The sequence below is a fragment of the Eurytemora carolleeae genome, unplaced genomic scaffold (assembly GCF_000591075.1).
Source record: "Eurytemora carolleeae unplaced genomic scaffold, Eaff_2.0 scaffold2201, whole genome shotgun sequence".
Lineage (NCBI taxonomy): Eukaryota > Metazoa > Arthropoda > Copepoda > Calanoida > Temoridae > Eurytemora > Eurytemora carolleeae.
In genome coordinates, this window is record NW_019398087.1 from 1 (window position 1) to 25,036 (window position 25,036).

Genomic DNA, 25,036 nt, shown 5'->3' on the forward strand with positions numbered 1-25,036 from the left:
TTGGGTATGTAGGAAAAGTCAGAAAATTTCAACAGCCTCAGACCAATACTTTTTGAGTTATGTAAAAAAAACTACAGGGGGGGGTCAAATTGACCCCCCCCAGCAGGAATAGGGTTAACAATGATATAACAGGAGAAACCAATTTTCAAGAAGATTAATAATTTTCTGGAAATTTGTCATAATAGCTTTAGTTTTGACCATTCAAAAGATGTTGTAACTGTTTGCACAAACTGCTCTGAATACAGTTTTTTAAAGTTGCTAGCCTATTTCTATTTCAAATTTTGAACTTTGCTTAATCTTTCAGCATTTCCTTTGATGAAACAATAATAACAAGTTTTGCGGACTTACAAATTTATTTTCGTGAATTTTCAGAATTTTACGAAAGTCAAAAATTTGTTTAGACAACTTTTGTAATTCTGAGCACTTAAAAAGTATAAACCTTTCTTTGGGTCCTGTGAAGTCCCACACAAAATTTAGACCCAATCGGCAAAGAGATAAATATGTATTTAGTGAAACTGAGATGATACTGGCAGGAGGAAAACAGGGAGGTACTTGGCTTCTTAACGTGGAAAAATATGATATAGAAGGCGTTTTAACAGCAGCTCCAAACTTGTCGTATAGAAGGTATGTATCTGTGCAAGATTATTGGTGACAAAATTGCTGTTGTTTATTTTCAAAAAATTAAGAATATATTCCTGGCTGATGGCCATCCATATTGCCATGAAGCTCCACCACCTCAATTCGTAATCAGACAAAAAAAGCCTAAAATTAAATTGTTTATTTCTTAGAAATAAGCATATTGATCTCAGTTAAAGGCCCTATGGTGTACAATATTGTTAAAGCTTTCTTTATTGCTCCTCAGTTTCGAAAATACATCTATAAGTACACCACATGAAAAAATTACAATTTTTAGATCCAGTTCGCTGATTTAATGACTGCATTTTATGATTGGAGTTAAGATTCTAAAAGGTTGGGCTGCCTGTTTACTAAAAATTATCTTACCCCACCCAAAGTAATATTGTAGAACTCAAAGGAAAGGAGATGCTTGGAAAAAAGGATAATAAGAAACTGGACAGTAATCTACCAGGGATGGAACTCGAGGGGTATTTTTTCCCCAAACTAATGATCCCGATTAACTGCAGCTTCGGAACATTCAACACATAAACCGTCACCCCAAATCGATAATAATGAAAATCTCTTTATTTCCTGAAAAAATACATTTAATTAATATGGTTACATATTGTGAAATTAATGTTTATAATGAAAAAAAATGCTTACGATCTATTATCAGGAAGACAGGGGCAAATTGGATTTAAACAGTACTTAAATGACGGTTTTAACCTTTGAAATAAAATGGCAATTGATTTTAAATGTAAATCACTATTTTTTATAAATATTATTCTTTTGTTTAACTTTTTGAACTGTATCACTGCACATGAAGTTGTTCATACTATCTGAGAGGTTAAGTTTGGTTTGGTCTGGCTCCAAGAGAAAATCTAAGTCAAAGACTACTTTACAACAGAGAACTCAATGTTTAGGGTTAACAAATATATCTATCTTCATTTAAAAGATATTTTCAAAAAACCATTACAGTGTTTAGATTTTGTATTCACCTACTCGAGTTCAACATATATAACAAAACTAATTATACGCATAGAAAGAACATAAAATTTTGAAAAATCAATCTCATCCCACTCTCTATTGAGAATTAAGCATTAAGTCCACTAATAATGGGTTAAAGTTTCATCTCAAAGTTGGAAACATTTCTGGCTGAGACGGGTCGGGCCTGGCTGGGCTGGATCGGTTCTACGCCAAGTCAGACCGGACAGGAACACAGTTAAACAGTACAAATGTAATTTTATTCCTAGCGCTTCATGTGGCATATTTATAGATTTATTTTCGAAACTGACTTCGACTTGATTTGTAAATACTAACTTTAAATTGTTAAGATCTGGGCCTGGATGTATTATGTACAACGAAGAAGTTTATGTAGCGGGTGGATACAATGCAGGAAGGTAAATAAATATGGCAGGGTTATTTTTTACTTTTAAATAGGGTTTCCAATGAGAATTCCGCGCACTACAGTGCAGAATAGCACTCAAATGTTCTCATTTTGCGCGGAATTGTGCGAAATTGCACGGAAATTACATGGCATGCGCAATTGCGAGCAAGTACAATCCACTGGCGTTGGAAACCCTACTTCTAAAAGAACATTAAAATTGTAATGGTATTTAGCCGTCTTTCTGATGTGGAGGTTTTTGACCTCAAAACAAATGTATGGAGAATAATCAGCAAGATGAATAATGAGCGAGAATTTCCAGGTAGCATTAATTACTCATTAATCTGTTCCGCGAAAAAGAAATGCGAATATTTTTTGGGGGAAATTTCACATTTATTGTTTTTCAAATATTTTGCTTTTTTTGCGAAACAGATTAATGCAAAATTCCACATAGTTTATGCTTCTTTTTGCAAAGTTCATTTTCAAGAGAAAAAAGAGTTTGTTAAATACAACAGAAAATTTTTGTGAAATTTCAAATATTTTGCAAAAGTTTTCTTTCGCTGGAAACACTACACTGTAAAGGTGTTGCTGAACCTTTCCTGAAGCTGTTCAGAATTATAAACAATTATAAACTTTTGGCAATTACCGGCGAAACCTTTCCTAATTGATTTTCAAATAAATCTCATCCTTAAATAATATTGTTGGCCCCAGGAAAACTTGGATCTCGAAATTGAACAATAAACAATGCAGCTGAGTTGGTAGCTAAGGGTATTTATTTTCCCTCACTATTGGTCTCGATTACTGCAGCTGATACACAAACAGAACAAACCATCTCAAAAATCGATAATAATGAAATCTCTTTATATATCAACGAAAATCACAATTTTTATATGAAATTATTCTTTTGTTTAACTTTTTGAAATAGAATCACTACACGTGAGGTTTGTTTATAACTCCGTCAGAGAGAGGAAAGGGGGGAGGGTTGAAATTGTTTGGTTTGGCTGTGGCTTTCAAAGACGACTTTACAACGAAGTGTTCATTGTTTAGGGTCAACAAATATACAGAGCTTGGTGTGGCATTTTTAAAAAAGTTTAGCGAACATTATTCCATATGGAATTAATCTGAAATAATCATCCCGTGAACTATATTCAGCAAGTCACACCCCAGCCAGGCAACATCCTCCATATAGCTTCCGAACCTCATTTTACCTATTCTTCCATAATGATCCTCCCTTTACAATCGTCAATTTCTACTTAGAACTGGACTCAGCACGGTAGTCCATCTATAAGGATACTTAATATTTCCAAAATATTTTTTTTCTCATTTTTACAATCAAAGATCAGGGAGAAAATAGCTTTAAATTTTAGATTTTTTTATCAACAAATATTTACAGATAGAAAGTAGGAGAACTGGAGTTTACAGATAGAAAGTAGAAGAACTGGAGTTTACAGATAGAAAGTAGGAGAACTAGATTTTACAGAGAGAAAATAGGAGAACTGGAGTTTACAGAGAGAAAGTAGGAGAACTGGAGTTTACAGATAGAAAGTAGGAGAACTAGATTTTACAGAGAGAAAATAGGAGAACTGGAGTTTACAGAGGGAAATTGGGAGAACTGGAGTTTACAGATAGAAAGTAGGAGAACTAGATTTTACAGATAGAAAATAGGAGAACTGGAGTTTACAGAGAGAAATTGGGAGAACTGGAGTTTACCGATAGAAAGTAGGAGAACTAGATTTTACAGATAGAAAATAGGAGAACTGCAGTTTACAGATAGAAAGTGGGAGAAACTAGAGTTTACAGATAGAAAGTAGGAGAACTGGAGGTTACAGATAGAAAGTAGGAGAACTAGAATTTAAGTTAAAGTGTGAGAACTGGAGTTTGTAAACTTATATATTTTTTTAACAAGAAATAGGAATTCAATGCTTTTTGTTCAATTTTTAGAAGGGGCCCGAAATTTTTTTTTGGCGCGCAATTATGGACCCCCACTCGAGATAATGGTTAAATCCGCCCCTGAATAAAAATACTATGTGTTTTGTCTGCAGGTAGAAAAAGTTGTGAGGTAACATATCAACGTAACCAATCAGAGTTGAGACTCAGAAAACCTAACCAATCACAAACGTAAATTTATACAACGGGTTGAACTGAAACGCGATATTAAACAAAATCTATAAAGTTTTGTATTTTTCCAGTCCATACTTTGATTGTAAAAAAGAAATAGAAATATTATGAAAATGTTAGGGATTCTATGAATGGACTACCGTGCTTAAATAACCAGATTAGTCCCATTTTAAGTATAAAATGGCGATTATAAATGGAAGATCATTCCCGGTAGACTGTTTGGGGGAGGTTTGGAAGCCCTATGGGACGTATACTGCCGTAAATAGGTAAAATGAGATGCGGAAGCTGTGCGGGAAAGGTTGCCTTCCCTTCCTCACCCAGCTCTTTGAAGCTTCTAGTAGATTTAATCTTAATTTGTGTAAGAAAGGTTCCTCTAATAATTTCCAATTGCTTTAACATTTAATAATTCTTACCATCCTCAGGAAAAGTTTAATTAGGCCAAAATAAGTTCAAAAAACCTGGAAAATAATGGAAACCCTATTTTCAGGGATTTTTGTGTATGATAACCAACTTACTGTGTTTGGAGGGTATGGCACCGATCCTAGGTAGAGATGGACATGTTCGACTTTTTTTATTTCGTTCGTTCATCGTTCGGTTTTTTAATCGTTCAAAAAAATCGTTATCTCAATAGAATAGTTCGTTAACTAAAAAAACTATAGATTTTTTTTAAATTTTTTTCCAAAAAATCATTTGTTCAGTTAAAAACTATCGTTTTATAAATAGTTTGTTTAAAAAAATCGTTCGTTCAGTAAAAACCCGATCGTTTTTTCAAGTTTGTTTGAAACATTTTAAATCAGTTTTTTTTAAAAACGATCCCTTTTTTATTTCTCTGAACGATCCATTTCATTCGTCCATCGACACTCTTTTTCACAAAAAAAAATTTTATTCGTTGAAAAAAATGATGCCTATCTCTCATCCTAGGTCAATTGAAGTTTACAACGGAATATCCTGGGAGAACTCCAAAGATACTCTTACAAAAGATTTTTATCAAGGAGTTTTGGTTGGTGCAAAATGTCCAGTCTAAAATAGAAAAGGGTTTTATGAATGATTACATATGCAACATTTCACGTTGATTAAAATTTAAATTTCAAATTAGATTATATATATATATATATATAACTAAATAACTTAAAATCGGCTTACATTAGAACTTTGCTTTTTCAACATCATAGTTGTTAACAAATGTTATCAAATTGTTATGCAGCGGGTCGATGTTTCAATTTATTTTTTATCTATTTTCAACTTATTAATTAAGCTTCAGGGCTAATATTTATATCATTTGAAAAGGCCTTGAAATGGATGTATTAACATGTGTCACATTTTAATATTTGTCAAAATAAAAAATAATTATTTTTAGAACATTTTTCCGACGTACTTTTTGAACTTTTTTATATCCTCCCTTGCCCCCTGTAACCGTTAAAGTTAGAGGTCTCCTTGAAAAGTTAGACTAAGGACAAGTATCGCACTCCCGCAAATCAATGATGGGGGGGGGGGCATAGTGGGGGTTGGGGGGAAAACACACCCCCCCCATCTATATTATAAAAAATAGCCCAACTGGGATAGGGTTAATTGGACTGTAAACGTTTATTAGTGACCCTTCGGCTTCATCTAAAAATGACATCCAACATTGTGGAAGATATTGTCGTTGATAAATCTGATAATTTTAATATATTTTGCATTGCATTGCATGGAGGGTCACTTGAAATTAGGCGTACTGTCCCTTTAAAATACAATTTCTTTTTATAAGTGTATTTAGTAGTTTTTAGCAGCTTAAATTTTAATCTATAGTTCGTAAGTACACACCCCAGAATCTTAATAATAATAATCTTTGACTCTTTGTTGTGTTAATTTTGTTAAATTGGCAATATATAAACCAACCCTATTCCTAATGACGTCTCCTCTCTCCAGGACTACTTTAATAATTGTTAAATATTTAAATATTTATTGCGAAATTAAGTTAATTATTTAGCTAAAAATTTTGAAAAACTAAAATCTGAAGAATTTGAAATGGCAAAAATATTGTAGTAAGTGTGTATTCAAGAACAACTGAAAATGTGCAAATTCTCTTTAAAGGCATCTATTCAAAATTTCTTTGTAAAAAGTAAAAAATTTGAGCAGCCTCAGAACAATACTTTTTAAGTTAAATCCCGAAGGAATAGGATTTTAGAATAAAAAAGAATGTCATGTATAGACAAACATGTGAAAAATGTATTTAATAATGTGTTGTGTTGATCTTCAATTAAATATAGAGTTTTAAAAAAGCGAAAGTATTATGAACGAGAACAATATGTAAAGACTGGAGAGCATTTTTAATTCTATGGGGGGGGGGGAGGTGGGCATATTTTGACCATTTGGAGAAGCAGTTATATTAGCAGTTTTTCGTTTTTTTTTTTCATTTTCTTAAGTAGCCCCAGTTTTTTGGGCCATTATTGACCTTTTAACTATTTTCAGATATTTTCGCATCAAGGTTTTATTTTACATTACACAAAAATAACGTTTTATTAAAGAGGAACAGAATTAAAGTTACATATTCACTTAAATACACAGAGATCTTTAAAGTATTGCAGAGTTTTAATGAACAAATTTATTTTAAATACTGAACTTTTCATTTATTTAAAGGAGTCCAGTCTTTCCCTCAAAGTTTAATTTTCTAATCCCTACATCTTTGCTACCTGATAGCGTAAATCTTTGATATTTCAAAGCTATATCATTTGGTCCAACAGAATTCATAGCTTGAAATATCAAAGGTGTACGACATTGGGTTGCAAAGATATAGGTATTAGAATTTGTGACAAAAACTCATTTCCTTTCCATCTAGAATCAATGCAAATGTCTTCTTCCATAATTTGTTAAGTTGTTTCATTCCACAGAGAATAATAAAAATATTTCATGGGAGTATTACTATACACGGTGTCCCAATAAACATGGGAATTAAGTGACGACATGAATATCGTCTTTGATTTCCGATGGTTGATAAATGACATTAAGTGCATAACAAAAAGATTTAAAGCCTATTGAGCTTTCCAAAATGTGGTCTACCTTCTTAGTATCTTTAAAAATGACGGAAATATCAAACGTTTGAACAGTTTTATTGATTTTCTTTGGACACACTGTAGTAAAATTGATTTCATAGAAAAAAATATTTGAGCAAAAGATTTTTAAAAACTTAATGAACTGCAAAAAGTCTTTCACATCTAATACAGTATATGGAAGAAGACATTCAAAACTATTTACCAACTGTCATTTCTTATTTCTTACAAAAAGTCCACCATGTTTTTAAGCAATGTAATTTCAAAGATTTTTTGCACCAAAACGTACATACATTAGTTTAACTATATACAGCAAGAATCTGTTCTTATTTTAAAACACAGCAAAGACAATTATGAAAACAATTAAGTTAGCACACTTGTTCACTTTGATTAATTACCTGTCATGTTTCTTATTTTGACTATATAAGCTTAACTTCAAGTTAAAGAGACTATCAAGTTAAAGAGACTATGTAAGATTAACTTAAAGTTAAAGAGACTATATAAGCTTAACTTCAAGTTAAAGAGACTATATAAGCGTAACTTTAAGTTAAAGGTACTATATAAGCTCAACTTCAAATTAAAGAGACTATGTAAGCTTAACTTCAAGTTGCAGAGACTATATAAGCTTAACTTTAAGTTAAAGGGACTATATAAGCTTAACTTTAAGTTAAAGGGACTATATAAGCTCAACTTCAAGCTTAAGAGACTATGTAAGATTAACTTCAAGTTAAAGGGACTATATAAGCTTAACTTCAAGTTAAAGAGACTATATAAGCTTAACTTCAAGTTGCAGAGACTATATAAGCTTAACTTCAAGTTAAAGAGACTATATAAGCTTAACTTCAAGTTAAAGAGACTATATAAGCTTAACTTCAAGTTACAGAGACTATGTAAGCTTAACTTCAAGTTAAAGAGACTATATAAGCTTAACTTCAAGTTAAAGAGACTATGTAAGATCAACTTAAAGTTAAAGAGACTATATAAGCTTAACTTCAAGTTAAAGAGACTATATAAGCTTAACTTCAAGTTGCAGAGACTATATAAGCTTAACTTCAAGTTAAAGAGACTATATAAGCTTAACTTCAAGTTAAAGAGACTATATAAGCTTAACTTCAAGTTAAAGAGACTATGTAAGCTTAACTTCAAGTTAAAGAGACTATATAAGCTTAACTTCAAGTTAAAGGGACTATATAAGCTTAACTTCAAGCTTAAGAGACTATGTGTTGTGTTGCCTAAAGACGGGCACACATTTTCCTCCGCCGCCTATAATGCAAGGGGTGTAGGAGTCACCCACAACGAGCGTCCCCATCAAGTTCGACGAAAACGCTTCGTGCTCGTTGGGGCAAATCAGAAATATTTAATAACTTTTTTTATTAATTAATTATTTGTTATAAGTAAAAATAACTAATTTTGAAAGCTTGTTTTACATACTTTTTGAACTTTTTAAAAATCCTTCCTTACACCCTAACCATTAAGGTTAGAGGTCTATTTTATTTTAATGAGCAGGCCTTGTAAAGTTGGACGAGGGACATGTATCACACTCCCCAATCTCAACTCTAAGGGCAACCCCCAATCTATATTAGACAAAAATAGTCCAACCGAGATATCGTTAAATTTAAATGGACCTTTAATTCAAATAAATTAACAATGTGAGAGTTGTGAGAGTTGTCGTGTTTTTAGAAAATAAGTTCAGAGGTTTTTAAATATTTGCAAAAACGGTAGTAAATCGAAAACTTTGTATTTTCCATATTTTAAAAAGGAAAAATGGAAAAATAAAAAAATAAAAAGAAACTCAATGAACTTTTATTTCTTTGTAAAAACGGTAGAGTAAGTTTTAGTTGTAAGTTTTGAAATCTTAAAAGCTTTCTAACGTTTTAACAAAGAAAAAAAGACATTTTGAATTTTTAAAAATCCAAAAGTTACAAACATTTTAAATGGCAATTGGAACCAATGCACGTTGTTAGAAAACAGTTTAATATTCCTGTACCTAAAGTGTGTCTTTTTACTTTTTACACACAAAAAAGTGAAGATGAAGATTTGAGTTTAGCAAATCTTTTATGAGAGTTTAAGTGTTAATTTCATCATTACAGTAGTTTATCCTCATCCACTATCTGAAGACGAATTTTCGGTTTGACGACTTTTTTGCAACAATAAAAAACCTCAGGGAGAAGGTTGATTGAATAGAAGTTACAGGACTGAGACCTAGAAGAACCTCTTTAAAAAAGCATAATTCTTAAAGAACACATTTCATACAAGACTAGTTTCTTGCATCTTTAAATGTACAGGGTGTCCCAATAAAGATGGGAATTAAGAGACGACTTGAAAGTCGTCTTTGATTTCTTATATTTAATGCATGGCAAAGAAAGTAAAACAAAAACGAGGCTGTATGTCTGACAAGCTTTTCATAAAGTGGTATAGACCTTTCTTGTAACTTAAAAACTGTATAGACCTTTCTTGTAACTTAAAAACTGTATAGACCTTTCTTGTAACTTAAAAACTGTATAGACCTTTCTTGTAACTTAAAAACTGTATATAGACCTTTCTTGTAACTTAAAAACACGAAGATATTTGATATTAAGACAATTTTGATTTAATAAATAAATTGAAAGGAATTGAATTTTTGTTACAAACTCTGATAATATAATCTCTATATCTTTACAACCAAATGTCCTAGACTTTAGATATTATAAACTGTGAATTCTGATGGATAAAACAATTTAAGTTTGAAATATCAAAGGTTTACATCATCTGGTTGTAGAGATTCAGGTATTAGAAAATTGGGATTTGAAGCAAAAGACTCAATTCCTTTATACAAATTTCGCAATATCTCCGTCAATTTTGAAGATACAAAAATAGACCACATTTTGAAAATCTCAAGACCAGCCGTTTTTGATTTTAAATGTTTAAAGGGACAGTAAAGGAAAAATAAAAGGGGGTATAGGCTGAAAGCTAATCACTTTAGCTCTTGATCGCAACCCATGAAAGTTTTATCTGATGTTCCTGTCTCGAGAAATTGATATAAAACTGTGTTATAATTATACGAAAATTCATATATGTAAAATTTTGAAAATCTGAAACTTAAATCACGTGACCAGAACTATCACCAATGGCAGAACAGTATACTGGTCACGTGTCTCCGCCTGTATCACGTGACCACTTTACTGCACTGCCATTGGTGGAATTTCTGGTCAAGTAATACGGACGTAAAAATGATATTATGAATGAAATCTATTGAAAATAGAAACAACAAATATAAAAGTAAACCTAAATTACAATTAGCTTTCTCTGGGATATCATCTTTTTCAGATTGGTTGCTGTTTTTCTGAGCATGGTCTGTTTAAACCAACTATTTCTATACGAAATTGTATATATATGCATTTTCGTACAAGTTTGAAACAGCTTTATATCAACTCTCGAGTTAGGAACTTCAGATAGGCGTCTCAAGGGTCTCGATGAAAAGCTAAAGTGATTAGCTTTTAGCCTATACCCCCTTTCATTTTTCCTTTACTGTCCCTTTAAGCTGGAATACTGCAATAATTGTGTTCAAGAAAAAATGCCGCATGGATCGAAGACGATATAAAAGTCATCACTAATTTCCATGTTTATTGGGACACCCGGTAACAATTAGCAAAACCAATAGAAAAATTGGCGGGATATTTTCATTGCTATAACAATTTTTAGAATTTATGGAAATAACCAGGGGTGAACGAGAGCTTTTGATTATTTTTACTAATATTACAGAACATTGTATCTTTCATACCATTTAGGCTTTACTTGGTTTAGAATGAATATTTGTTGATTATATATCAGAGTTGTAAGTTTGAAATATAAAAGGTTTTAAAGAAATAGGGATTAAATCATTCGAGTTTGTGGCAAAAACTCAGTTCCATTCTTGAAAAATATTTCCACCTTTCAAAAATAATAATTTCCTCAGCAAGTTATATGCTGAATTTTTGGGTATGACGTAATAATGAGGATAAAAATATGTCTTTTGATATAAAGTCCCCCCCCGTTCATCAAAAAAAAATTTCCTACAGATGTACAATCCTATCAGAACGAGGACATCCTGGACAAGGTGTAGGGCGCCCTCAAGACTCCCCAAGACCTTCCATTTTCCAAAAAGTGTCAAATTTCATCAAATATTCTGTAATGTGAGAAATAACCATTTAAATATTTGGATATCCTGCTCCCCATCCCCCTTTTCAGACGTGTTCTCTGTTATCCCCTGCGTCTTGAAGTGTCTTGTGTCTAGTAAAAATAAGACTCCTTACCCCAATCCCCAATTTAGCTTGTTCCCTCCATATTTGACCCACATCTGTTGGAGGTCTTGAAGAGGTCTTCCAAGACACAACGCCAAGACTACCTTCAGTTTCATGAGGATATCATATTTCATCAACATGTGTTATGTCCCACCCCCATTTTCACCTGAAAGTTAAGGGCCATACTGGAAAAAATATTTTTATACATGCACAGAGACTGCCTTTGGAGCTAGTTTTTCTCATGAAATTTGTCCCAAGTCAAAATCCAATCACCCAGCCAGTGTAAATTTTAACCTGAGTATTTAAAAGTGTTTTTCCTAAAGTCTCAATTTATAGTGGATGCCTTAATGATATATTCACTAAATTTGACTACATTCTGTAAAAAACTGGATTTATTTTTATCATTATGCATATATTATATTTCTATATATATATATTTTTATATGTTAATTTCACTATATTATGTGGCCGTTAGTTTAGTTTTTTTTTGGTGGTATGTTTTATATCTGCTATCAATTTATAGCTGAGGCCAATCTTGTAGCTTTGATTCGAAGAGAAGGAATAGATCCTTGATCTCAGTGTGTGAACGTCACATACCGACTGGCTTGATTATCACCCATGAAGATTGCTTGAACCCTGGTTTTTAGCTGTAACTGAGGTTGATCATCATTAGGAATCAATCGTTCAAAAGTTTTCATCTTATCAAACAATTAGCACAACATAGAATAAATAATATAAGCACTACACACCTTTAACCCTTGGATTGTAAGATGTAAACATCCCCTGTAAGCCTGGTTTGTCCAACCTGTGTAACTGTATACCAATATAAAACCAAATATCTGAAGATACCAGTTCGATTCTCATAACTGGAAGAACATTCTAGATAAGTAAAGGGGGTTGAACTACAATAGATGTTCTGAAGTGTAAACTGGAATTCTTCTTACCAGACATGTTAACTTCTTTATCTAGCTACAGGGTGCATTTAAAAGTGTTTTAGCAGTGTTAGTGTAGGTGAAGTGAAACCTTAAAAAGCATCATCTTTTTTCGTGTGGCTTAAATGTCAACTATCGTTTACTTTTTTACTACAATGTTTTTCAAGTCTAATATTGTATTTGCAATTAAATACCTTGAATATTTTCATGTTTAAGTTCTAATTTACAAACGAATGATCATGAGATTGGGATAAGGAAATATTTAAGGTAAGAATGAAGGTAAACAAAAGTATCTAGGAAACTTAAGTTGGGAGTCTAAAAACCATAAATAGTTGGGATAAAATGATAGACTTTGGAGTAGCTGTAATGTAAGGAATTGATTGGGAATAAGTTAGGTGAATTGGGAACTATAAAAAAAATTAGACTTAGTAGTAGAAATTGATTTAATAACAATTGGGAATTGATCCAATGAATTGGGAGTTAAATAAGGAAGATTTAAAAAGTATGGATAAATTGGGAATAAGGTATAAGCAAGATAATGACTAATTAGGAATATGCAAAGCAGATTGGGAAAAAGGATAAAATCTATTTTAGAGGAAGAATGGTTAGGTAAAAGTTTGGTTGGAAATGATTAATTATTGGGAAGTAGGAAGACTTGGCATGTTGGTTATAGAGTCAAGAATTATTGGGAATAGGAAAAGATAAACTTGGGAGAAGTTTTTAATACAAAAGCAATGATAAATTAGTAGTTGGGATTAAAGATACTGATAGAATAATTTGGGATAAGTAAAATCAGGCTAAGGGGGATAAATTAGAGTTTAGATAAGTAAGGGGAATAGATTAGAGTTGAGATAAGTAAGGGGGATAGATTAGAGTTGAGAGAAGTAAGGGGGATAGATTAGAGTTGAGATAAGTAAGGGGGATAGATTAGAGTTGAGAGAAGTAAGGGGGATAGATTAGAGTTGAGAGAAGTAAGGGGGATAGATTAGAGTTGANTAAAAAAAAATCATGATAAGGGGGATAGATTAGATTTCAGATAAGTAAGACGACCTTTGATATAGAGGGTTAGTATTAATAGATGAAGAACGAATTCTATTACAGATGTAAAATTTACCAGAAAACTTAGTTTAGACTTGTTATGTAAGAAGTTGGGAATATTGGGAGAATAATGATAGTTAAAGGTCGCAGAGTACTAAAACAGAGAAATATAAGGATTAACAAGAGTTATATGGAGCGAAGACGACAGTTTAGAAGGATTTGATAAATTGTGGGAAGTTTAGAGTAAAATATAGAAAAGAGAATAAACCTATCTTTAAAATCATCTATTACTGTCATTCAAACCACCACACTAGTTCCTGATCCCCATGTTCAAAGACAATTGTCACTTACGACCGTCTTTAGATTCTGACACTGTATAGTAAACTGTTTATTAATTATTTCCCTGCATTTTCTCCGTATTCATTTGACTCCCTCGAATCATCCCCCCCCCCCCAAAGAATTTGCATGTTTATCTCTGAATTAGCTAATCCCTAGTTGGCATCACCAAGTTGTGTCTGTTTGTAGCCATTAAGTACCACTTTACCAACTTATCAATGCTGCCTAAAAGTGCTGATTGAAAGGTTTGCGCAGAACTAGAACAATATGGTATGTAACACCGTAATTACTGTATATCACATCTACCCCAATTTGTAGTGTAACCTATTCTGTTGAGTCAACACATTCAATTTAACAATTTAACTGTTTTTCACTCTAAGTGAGGTATTTACTACTTGTAGATGTCAGATGTGACAACTGTTGTGGCTTAAAGTGACTTTAAAGGAAAAGTTAAAGGAGGTATAGGCAGAAACCTAAGCATTTTAGGAGTTGATCGAGACCCATGAGAGTTCTATCTAATGTTCCTGTCTCGAGAAATTGATATAAAAATGTGTCAAATTTAAACAAAAATTTATAAATATAAAATTTTGTATAAAAATTGTAGGTTTAAACAGATCATATTCAGCAAAAACGCAACCAACCTGAAAACGACAATATCCCAGAAAAGCCTTAGAAACTTAGGGTTGCTCTTATTATTATTTGAATTTATTAATTTTCAATTATCAATTAAATCAATATCTTCCATCTTCTAGAAAATCACTGGCATGTCCGTGCTGTTACCCATTCGTTGTAACTACCAGTTGTAGTCGGGACAATGTTGTTATCTGTTATTAAACATCTTAGATCTAGATTCTGACAGCACTGTCCACTGAACGGTCTAAATTATCAAGTATGTAATTTTTATTGTATAAATAATATTCAAATGATTTAATAAAGGTTTCTTAAATGAGTAACTTATCACCAATAAGTGATTTTTTCCTAGAAGTAAAATTATTCTGAAAATCTCACAAAATTAAATAAATGTCGTTTTGTTTTAGTTTTTTTTTAAATGTCGAGAAAATATTGAAGAAAAAGAGCAACAAAGAAATGCACACTTAGTTGTCGTAACCTCTCCCCCTCCATATTTTGTCTATAAATGAATTTTGATATAAAATTCTTACGTATTAGCAGTAGGTACAGAACATGGAGCTCCTGCAGTACGACACTCCTGGAAGTTGAATAAGAAGGATTGTGTTGAATTGATTAGGATAAGAACGGAGAGGATTTGAGATACAACCTTCATCCTGCAGTTCATCAGATCAGAATACAATTTCAGTAAAAGATACTTCAGCTTTTATGAGAAACAAAACAAATAAAATGTTTAATTGAGAAAGAATTTTTATTTTACATCATATCATTTCCGCATGCCATAAAATATTCAGCAGTAAATAGACTCACATTTACAGAGAAATAATTTTAATTTTTAAGAGCAGGCTAAGGGGCCTGGATCTTAACTACATGTCTGTCTGTATTAGCCCAAGTGTATACTTCGGACAGTTTACTGATCAAGGATATTAAGAGATTATGGCCTATTCATACAGTACAAACATCAAATATGCAGTTTGCTTTCAGAGTAAAAGTGTATGAGGAGGTTTTGTATCTTGAACTTTACTCAGTTTTCTCAGAACCGTTAATTAACCATGAAATATTGCTCTGTAAAAGACTGTAATATTACGTCTTCCTGTGAAAATGTAATCCTGCACACGATAAAAGAGCAGTGGATTGCAATAGTCAAATGGTAAACAAATTCTTCTAACTAAATATTTTCAGAAATTAAATATGTTTTTCAGAAATGTACTGTAATATACAGATTGCCCTTTGGAAGTGGAGTACATGGCCTGTATAATTAATAAATGATTAGCATACATCCATCACTCTTTATACTATAACCTCGTTACTCATCACTTATCAGAGAGGAAGGGAAGCCCAGCTTTACAGATACTTATTTGAACCAAGACAAAAAAATGTACCCCCCCCCCATCTTTGTTTTCATAAATTGTGGAGGATTTTAAATTAGTGAATGCATTTCAAATTTTCCTAAGTAATATTCGGAATAGATTTGTACTTTTAATTTTTGCATTTGCCAAATCATATTAATAATCTACAGCCTAAAACGTAAATGCTCTTGAAAAAAACTAATCAATTTTTCTCAAATTCTCCTTGGATATACTGTGTATTATATAAGATGTAACAAACTGCTGAGTGTTTAGCTAATAAAGAACAATTCAAAAGTTCAACAATCTCCAAAAATAGATATAACTTCATTCTGTTTTGGCTTAATGTCATATTTCAGTTTACAATTGTTTCTTGTTTTTAAGCTCTGGCATCTGTCCATGTGATGTGAATAAATGCTCGTATATTATCATCAAAAACGACGTAGCTTGGTTAGGAAGTATCGCAGAGGACAATTATGATTTTTATGGACCTCAACCCAAAACTAGGGCCAGACAAAATTCTGTTAACAAATCAGAGGTTTTCGAAAATTAAAGGAAGAATCCGGTAACTTTTAAATGGTTGGGTTTTAAAAAAACGGCAACTTTTTTACATGAAACTTGCAAAACAAAAAAATATTTTTTTTGTATTTTGACGTTTTTAAATGTCGTCCTCATCCCCCGTATTTTTATAGTAAAAATTTAAGGATTTTTTTTATTTGGTGACGGCTTGTGTCAAAAATCCCATTTGATAAACCGCTAACGATTTTTTAATGAACTTTTGAAGTTTTGGCAAACCATTAACACCGTTTATACTACAAACAACTGTTATCGAACATTTATTTTTCCGCTTTGTGCAATTTCTAAATTTCTAATTGCAAAAACACTGTTAACAGTGGAATATCTTACGGTAACATTGTTGATAAAATTGAGATTGTTAACTAACAGTAACTTAAAAACAACGTAAAATATCGTTAAAGAAACGAATGTTCAGATCTTAAAAACTAACTGCTACCTGAATTCTTTTTTCAATCAAACTGTAATGGCCGCCCCCTGGCCTGGTTGCAGCGCTCGATGAGCATGGCGGTTGGACTTGGTACTAAAATGGTGTTCAGTTTGTTCCTCTAGATTACAGTAAGATAATATCAAAGCCTCTAAAACATTGTTCAAGATCTCAACAAAACTGCTTGAAAGAGTTAATACAATTCCAGCCCCACCCAAAACAGGCTGGGAAAGGGGGAAGGGTGTTTGCGTTTGTTATTATGTATGTAAAAAATCTTTTGCAACTGTACATATCTGCATGTGCTTTATGATAAAAATATGATTTATGGTCCTGTAAATCTGAGAGTATTTATTGCTGACTGTTATTAGAATCGAATATAGTTTATATGTTGAACTCTTTTATAAGTTCTGTTAACTTAACCTCAGTGAGCTCTGTCTGAAGTTGTATTCTGATCTGATCAACTGCAGCAAGATGAAGGTTGTTCCATTAATCTTCTCCGTTCTTCTTCTCATCAACTCAACCCAATCCTTCTTTTTCTTCCAGCAATGCCTTACCAGAGGAGCAGCATGTTCGCTTCCAACTGCTACTACGTAAGAATATAATTTTTAAGAATTTTATCATTTATCGTGATAAGTTTCAGTAACTTTTATTGAATTTTGATTATGATATATAACTAAAAACTTTTTTACGATATACTATATTTATAGGGCATTCAAAGTTTTTTTTTCAGTCCTATGAGTGCTCAGTGCTGTCAGAACTTAAACCTAGTTTGTGTTGACCCCAACCCACCAAATAGACCTAATGGTAGGATGTTGAACAATACAGAATTCAGAGATATACCTCGAGTGTGCAGATCTTATCCTTAACTTTTATCAAAATGTTTATAAAGAATAATAAACTTTTAAAATGAAAATTAATTAAAATTTTTTACTGTTGTTATATTTGTGTATACCATTAAATAAACGATGTTCTTACCCATCCTAATCTTCTAGTGATGAAACTTGTCAACAAACATGTTATAACTATAGGACTGGGCGTGTTCCTGTTTTTTTAATCGTTTGTTCCTCATTCTAGAACGAGGATCTTTCTCTAGATCGTTCGTTCCTTGTTCGTTCTTATTTCAATCGTTTCATCCCCATTCTGTTTCGTTCTTTGTGTTCTTAATCGATAACAATTCCAAGGAACGGGTAGGAATGTGTGGGGGGGGGGAAGGGACTGAGTGGGGGAGAGGGATGTATACAATGTCATTGGCCAGCCCCACCAAACTGACAGAGTTTACTATTATACAGATGAATTAAAACTCTACAATGTTCCCCCATTTCTATTATTTCTAGATGATTTAGAACACGTTCTTGATTGAACAATTTCAGACTGTTCTTTTCAACCATGACCGTTCGTTCCATGCTCATTCTTTTATAGATCATTCCAAATTTTTAAGATCGTGTTCTTTGTGTTTTTTTTTCTGAACAATGGTATCGTTCCGTTTGTTCCCATAAAAGAACGATCGCTCCCTGAGAACAACGCCCAGTCCTATATATAATACAGTACACAGAATACCGAAAATTTTAATGCTAAAGCTATTTGTGTTGTAACAACTACCAACATCAAATACACTTAATTATTTCTCCATATATATCGTCATGTTTCACAGTTCAAGCATATCAGACAAGATTTAGCCTGAAGCCTGGAATATCATCTAGTTATCTATACTATTAGTGGTCATTCCAAAAATAAAGAACGATCGATTTTGCTGAAATTTTATACACATAACACATTTTAATGTTTGAAAAAAAAACATCTTTTTTGGGAGACCTCAGCTAGGTCGGAGTTAACAGTGTGAGAAATCTCAAAATGTGAGAGGACTCAATATTCTCTCAGTGTAAACTAACAATTACCTGAGCAAACTAAATATCTATCAGACTAAATCAGCCCAGTAACTGTTTTCAATTGATCAAATTTGAATCTTTCAAATTGTATAAAAAGAATTATAATTTCAACTTTTATTCGAAATCAAGTGCTTGATCCTGTTCAAATTTCTTCACTCCTTATTTAGTATAATAGAACCTTTTACGTTATTTATTTTAAAGACAAGTGCAAGGAAAGGTACAAAAATATAAATCACAAATCAATTGTTTGTATCAGTTTTCAAAGACACATACATCTATTTTTACGATTCTTACAACTAACATATATGTATAATTATAGAGGCAACAATTTCTTAAATCTAATCAACTTCATTGTCGATTGTTGTTATTTTCATCTTCATCTTCGGAAGAGGAGAGATCTATGATGATTACCTCGTCCGACAGTTCATCCTCAGAACTCTCAAAATCTTCAGCATCTTCCGAATCTTCATGGAAGTCATTGAACTCCGGATAGGGGGGACACGTGCATGGTAGTCCTGAAATATGGAATACAGTAGTGGTTAGAACTATGTACGTAACATACAACAGGCAACACAAACTTGATAAAGGAAATGAGTATTTGCAACAAACTCTGACTTTCTAATTCCTATAACTTGGCAACCCATTCTCTTAGATCTTTCATATTTCAAACTATTAATTAAAGATCAAATAGTCTTAGTTTGAAATATCAAAGGTTTACACCATCAGGTTTGTTGGAAAAACTCAATTCCTTTAAAAAAAATGTTTTTTTTGTAAATCCTATTTTTGTTAAATAAATATCAACAAATCTAAATCTAGATTTTAAACTTTTTTTATTCTTTTATTTAATGGGTAAAAGTAGGAAACCTTTTAGCTATTTAAAAAATTCTCTTTGTGAAATATGTTTTCATAGATTTTGTGTTAGTTTCCAGAAAAAAAATGCATTGCTATCTGGCTCTTTCGGTATGATTGGGGGGAAAAAAAAAAAAAAAAATTTCCCAAAAATAAAAATTTATAGATATTATCACTCTATTCATGATGTCACAAAAAACCAAAAATGTTAAAGTCTAAAAAAGATTTTCTGGCGCCAGGAATTCATTTAATAATAATAATGCCTTTTAGCATTCTGGAGGGGTTAAAACTATTTTAGTTGTTTCTATAAACGCAAAATATTTCTGTTTCCCCTCCACATAAATAGGCATGTCTAAAGTAAATAAAGTAACAATACAGGTAAAAAAAATGCTTTATTTTAAATTATCAAATCTGTAGGTAAAATGTGTCTGTAGTTTTGGAAACAATTCATTAATAAAAGGAATTGAGTCTTTGCTGAAAACTCTGATTTTCTGCGCCAAAGTTGTAAACCTTAGATATTTCAAAATATGCCTTATGATAACTCAAATAATCTAATAGTTTGAAACATCAGAGCTGAAAAGATATAAGGATAAGCAAATTTTTTTGAGTGGCAAGGAGATGGGGGCTCCTGTGAAGTCATCTGCTTTATTTTGTGCAAGTTGAAAAAAGGAAAAATCAAGTAGGTACTAAGTGGAGAAATTATCCCGAAGAATCTGAAGAAGGGGGGGGGGGGGTAATTACCCTTTTTAGTCTTTTTTTTTCACGTTCAAAAGGTGAATAAATATGAACCGCCAGAGAACTTTGGTGTATAATTTTTTTTCAAATTAAAGAATTTTGAAGAATTAAAATGGTCCTTAAAATTATTATCATGCATTAATCAAGGGAGGAAGGTTGCGTTGCGAAATGCTAGGCTTCTGACATTTTAAATTTTTTGGAGTATTTTTGGGAGGTTATGAGTGCTTTCACCACAATTTGACTTTTTTTTAACATAAGACGAGAGTAACTATGAGTAACCAGGGCAACGCTGGGTTCCCAAGCTAGTATGTGAAGATGATAATGAGTTTAAAATATAGTATTTGAAACAATTCACAGCTGGTTTTGCATGTGCAAAATAAAACTAAAATTTTACATTTATCAATAAAATAAAATAAAAGATTTATGATCTGTAAATCTGAAAGTATTTAATGTTGAATTTTATTGCACACTCATATTTAAAATTAGTTTTATGTAATAAAATTTTTTTATTAGTTCTTTACATTGAAAACTATAGTCTGTGTAAAGAGGTATATTCTGATCTGATCAACTGCAAGATGAAGGTTGTATCTCTTATCTTCTCCATCCTACTTCTCATCAACTTAACCCAGTCCTTCTTCTCCTTCGAGCAGTGCCTTACCAGAGGAGCAGCATGTTCACTGCCTACTGCCACTACGTAAGAATATTCTAATAAAGATTTTATTTAATGTTTCGTTTTGTATCTAATATTGATCATGTAGAGTGTATAGTTTTCCTTCTGTTTTCTTAACAGTGTCATTTATCTAGAAAGATTTTAAAACCATAATAATGTAATAAATAAATTCAACCTACAGTGATGACCAAAAAACTCTAGAATAGGAAGATGACTTTTTAGCAATAGTTAAGTGTATTTGATGATCTTACAAAGAAAATAGTTTTACTTGACACTTACCAAATCACTAAATGATATTTGTGTGTTAACACTGTACAATTACTATTTCCCAGGCTTATTAGACTTTTTAAAGTTAAAACTTGACTCTAAAAGTCGTCTTCCAATTCCGGAGTTTTCTGATTATCACTGTAGTTTTAATTTTTCCCGTTCCATCTTTGGAAGAAAAATTATTTAGAAGATCATACAATGATAACCAGAAAACTCTGAAATAGGAAGACGACTTTAAGCATCAAGTTATACTTACAAGTGTTTAGTGTAAAGAGACCCATTTTACTAAATTAGTGATTTATTAATACAATACTACAATACTACAATACTAAAATACAATACTATTTGCATTCTAACAACATTTAATACATTTAAATATTGCTTAGATGTTGAAATATTTTCTGGTACTCACTTTTCCAGAAACATTAAAACCCATTCTGTAACATTTAATGATTTTTTTTTCAGACACTGAAATGTAAGTACTTTCCCAAAGGCTTTTTCCTAAGAGGCAAATTCCCAACGGTATTTTCCAAAGTGGCAACTTCCCTTATGTGCAATTTCCCAAGCAGCAACTTCCCCAGTCTGCTCTAGCCGCAGCGCTCGGCCTCCAGTATGTTCTAGCCACTGCGCCCGGCCCCCATTATAGCCTGCGGCGCCTCAGAGGCCTAACCTTACCTTTGGGAAGTTGTCAATTGGGAAGTCGTCAATTGGGAAGTCGCCCTTAGGAAAATGCCTTTGGGTAAGTACCTAACGCCACTGAAATACGCTTTTATTCTTAGAAGGTTCAGTGGACAGTGTTGTCAGAATTTGAATTTAGCGTGCATTGAAACTAATCCACGTAATGGAAATTCCCGACCCAGAAGAATCTCTTATACTCAATGGCTCAATAGACGCAGAACTTGCCAGTAGCTTGAAGCTTCTTTAAAGAAGAAAAGGTTTTGATGATGGACTTTATTCAAGACTTGGAATAATTTTTAACAAAAATAAATACTTTCATGTCATTTTCTTTCATTCCTTCTCGGTAGGTTTTATTATATTTTTTTATTCCTTTATAATTATTCTTTTTGTATCGTTAAATTATATTTCCAAGATATATTTTTTGTATTTTGCTACAGGGTTACCCAAAAAGGATGAGACTTTGAAGACTTGAAACTCTTAAAATATAAAAAAATTCTTATTTAATTTATGTCTAAAGTCCATAATATTGTCTTTAAATGGCTTATTTAATGATTTGGCAAAGAGAGAAACGACTTTACAGTTGTAGGAAATCATAAATATAAGGAAACAGACAGTATAAATTCCGTATAGTATGTTTGTGCTTATTGTTAACTGTATACTTCTGAAATATTGTAATTTATGATTAAAAGATAAAAAAAATGTTGGATAATTGAAAAGAAATTAAAACTGAAATGAATGGATTATCTTTTGTAAAAGCCTGCTTTAACTTCAGATTACATTTTGAATAATAATAGTGTTTCATTTTATTAGTTTTATCATCTGAGCGGTGAAACTTTTGTGTCGGATCACTTAAATAATTAATCTCGATATCCACAGTAAACACTTTTGAATTAAACGCAGAAGCTGTTTGATCTCTTGATTTTAGATATCCACAATTTCTGTTTTCTTTCATTAGTTGAACGCAAAATTCTCTGGCTTCTGATTGGTGTTATGTTTTCAACAGACGACACTCTGCGCAGGATATCGAATACAGAGTAAATTAATCTGTAAAATTAACAAAAGATCTAGATCAAGCATCGATCTCGAAATCCACAATACAAAAGTTCCCAGCTCTGCACTGCACGTGTTTTACAAAATATTTACTTTTAAACAAATATTCCATCCGAGTTCTTCAAATCTATTTATTAAAATATAGAATGATATCTGCAATATTTATTTATTAATATTGATAACCATAAAAATCTGGAATGGAAAGACAACTTTGGGACTCAATTTATGACTTAATGAACAGGTGACACAGCAATTGTGCAGTGTAAACAGAATCAGACTTTAATGTCGTCTTTCTATTCCACAGTCCTCTGGTTCTCACTGTATACAAATATAAGGTCTTCTATAAATCCATATTTCAGAATCTAAAGATTTAAAGATTTAAAGATTGATGAACTGTTAAACATTTAACAGTTTCAGGACTATTAACAGTTTAACAGAAAAAACCTTAATCATTTAAATCATGCTCAGCTCACCTTTAAATACAATCGTAAAAAATAATTTATCATTGTAAACCAAATATATAGAAGATGAAAAAATGGGAGTGTTGCACGCAATGCTAACTTCTTCTTAATATTTTTTTGTCCTTTGAGACAAATTTAAGATAACATTATTCTTTTTTGATCAATCGTAATCAATAGACTAGACGTTTCTTGTAATTTTAAATTATTTATACCAATGCAACTATAGTATGAGGGATTTATATGAATTTACAAGAACCAAGAATAAACATTTTTTATGATGTTTTCCTGGTAATGCATGGTATGTGTGTAAAAAATATAGGTAAAGCTAGATCGCCATAAAGAAACTGAGTTTTTGACACAAACTTAAATTTTCTAATGTCTTAATTTCTTTGTTCTGGGAATCAATGGTTACTATAAACAGAATGCTGTTTATATAAAACATCTTTAACAAAATTGTATTTTGTAACTATTTAATACACGATACGATCTATCTACATCTTTTTATCCCAATCTGAAGATCAAATTTTCATTTCAAAATTATGCAAAAAATCAAAATTAAGAACATTTTTCAATTCAATGTAATGTGAATCCTTATTTAGAAGGATTGTTTATTAATTTGTTTATCTTATGGATTTATATAAGCATAGATTAATAGCAATACAGTTAAAACACTAGATGTCGCCTTTTCAAAATTTATGGGGTTTTCGTTCACAATATCCTGAGGCAGAAGCTCAAAGGAGCTACGCGCATGCCGTGTTGAATTACAGGAAGAGAGAGAGAATGCGTGTAACTCCTTTGGCCTTCTGCCTCAAGAGAATGCGCGTAACTCCTATGGCCTTCTGTCTCTAGGTTATTGTGAACGAAAAAAAATACTAGCAGACTAGCAGACTAGGATAAGTGTTCTCAATGAACGTACAGTGTAAACGCACAGTGTAAGTGCACAGTGTAAACGCACAGTATAAACGCACAGCGTCTCACAGTGTAAACGCACTGTGTAAACGCACAGTTTAAACGCACAGTGTAAACGCACAGTGTAAACGTACAGTGTAAACGCACAGTGTAAATGCACAGTGTAAACGCACAGTGTAAACGCACAGTTTAAACGCACAGTGAGAACGCAAGTAGTGGACGAAATATTGTTTGGTAGCAAAGAAATAAATAAATAAGATAATGAGGACGCACATAGTGTATCACCTTCTAAAAACCTAATATAATTTCTTTTTGCGAAAATTCCATAGTTCACAGATTTTAGAAAGTATTTGCAATTAAATATTTGAAATAAAAAATTGCATATAATTGCAGTGTGTTGTATCAGGACGGATGAATATTTGATATTGTATTTATAATTACTAGTCCCAGAGCACATGCAAGGAGCCCTACCCCAGGCAATTTTGTTAAAATCAAAACAAAGCCTAATTGTCACACCCTAAACTAGGTGCCATAGGTGATATCTCGCCAGGCGACAGTGTGTTGACTAACATAAACTATGTCGACTAAATCTCTGGATCACAGTAGACAGTTCTAATGAATAATGGTCATAATTAAACTGTACTACTAATTAAACTGTACTACTAATTAAACTGTACTACTAATTAAACTGTACTACTAATTTGGACTTTATTCCATAGTTCTTTACACTTTAAGGGCCACTGTAGACGGGCCACAGTCGGCATGATTTCTTATATTTTTCTTTATTTTCTTATGGTCTCTTGTTCCGGCCCTAAATCCTAAACTTTGTTGTTTTATTTTCATTCTT

General features: G+C 32.1%; 1 protein-coding gene and 3 long non-coding RNA genes across 4 annotated transcripts; 3 read left to right on the forward strand and 1 right to left on the reverse strand.

The window, feature by feature from the left end:
- The first annotated feature begins 471 nt into the window (after window positions 1-471).
- LOC111716776 (kelch-like protein 12) lies at window positions 472-5,229 on the forward strand. The gene is made up of 5 exons (XM_023492262.1): window positions 472-624; window positions 1,950-2,015; window positions 2,236-2,321; window positions 4,605-4,662; window positions 5,039-5,229. Exons 1-5 carry the CDS (start codon window positions 521-523, stop codon window positions 5,139-5,141), a joined length of 417 nt encoding a protein of 138 aa, XP_023348030.1. The 5' UTR covers window positions 472-520; the 3' UTR covers window positions 5,142-5,229.
- Window positions 5,230-14,388: 9,159 nt separating this feature from the next.
- On the reverse strand, window positions 14,389-14,998 carry LOC111716777 (uncharacterized). Its single transcript, XR_002768595.1, has 2 exons — window positions 14,872-14,998; window positions 14,389-14,588 (listed from the first exon to the last, which is right to left on the reverse strand). It is a non-coding gene; the product is annotated as an uncharacterized LOC111716777 (long non-coding RNA).
- Window positions 14,999-17,092: 2,094 nt separating this feature from the next.
- LOC111716774 (uncharacterized) lies at window positions 17,093-17,601 on the forward strand. The gene is made up of 2 exons (XR_002768593.1): window positions 17,093-17,274; window positions 17,415-17,601. It is a non-coding gene; the product is annotated as an uncharacterized LOC111716774 (long non-coding RNA).
- Window positions 17,602-20,679: 3,078 nt separating this feature from the next.
- Window positions 20,680-22,092, forward strand: LOC111716775 (uncharacterized). The gene is made up of 2 exons (XR_002768594.1): window positions 20,680-20,848; window positions 21,871-22,092. It is a non-coding gene; the product is annotated as an uncharacterized LOC111716775 (long non-coding RNA).
- Window positions 22,093-25,036: the final 2,944 nt, after the last annotated feature.

Bases quoted from the DNA above. Each gene is read 5' to 3' on its own strand.
- LOC111716776 (XM_023492262.1), top strand. From the start codon at position 521: ATGATACTGGCAGGAGGAAAACAGGGAGGTACTTGGCTTCTTAACGTG. The intron at 625-1,949 runs GTATGTATCTGT...TAAATTGTTAAG, and splicing joins CCAAACTTGTCGTATAGAAG to ATCTGGGCCTGGATGTATTA. The intron at 2,016-2,235 runs GTAAATAAATAT...AATGGTATTTAG, and splicing joins GGTGGATACAATGCAGGAAG to CCGTCTTTCTGATGTGGAGG.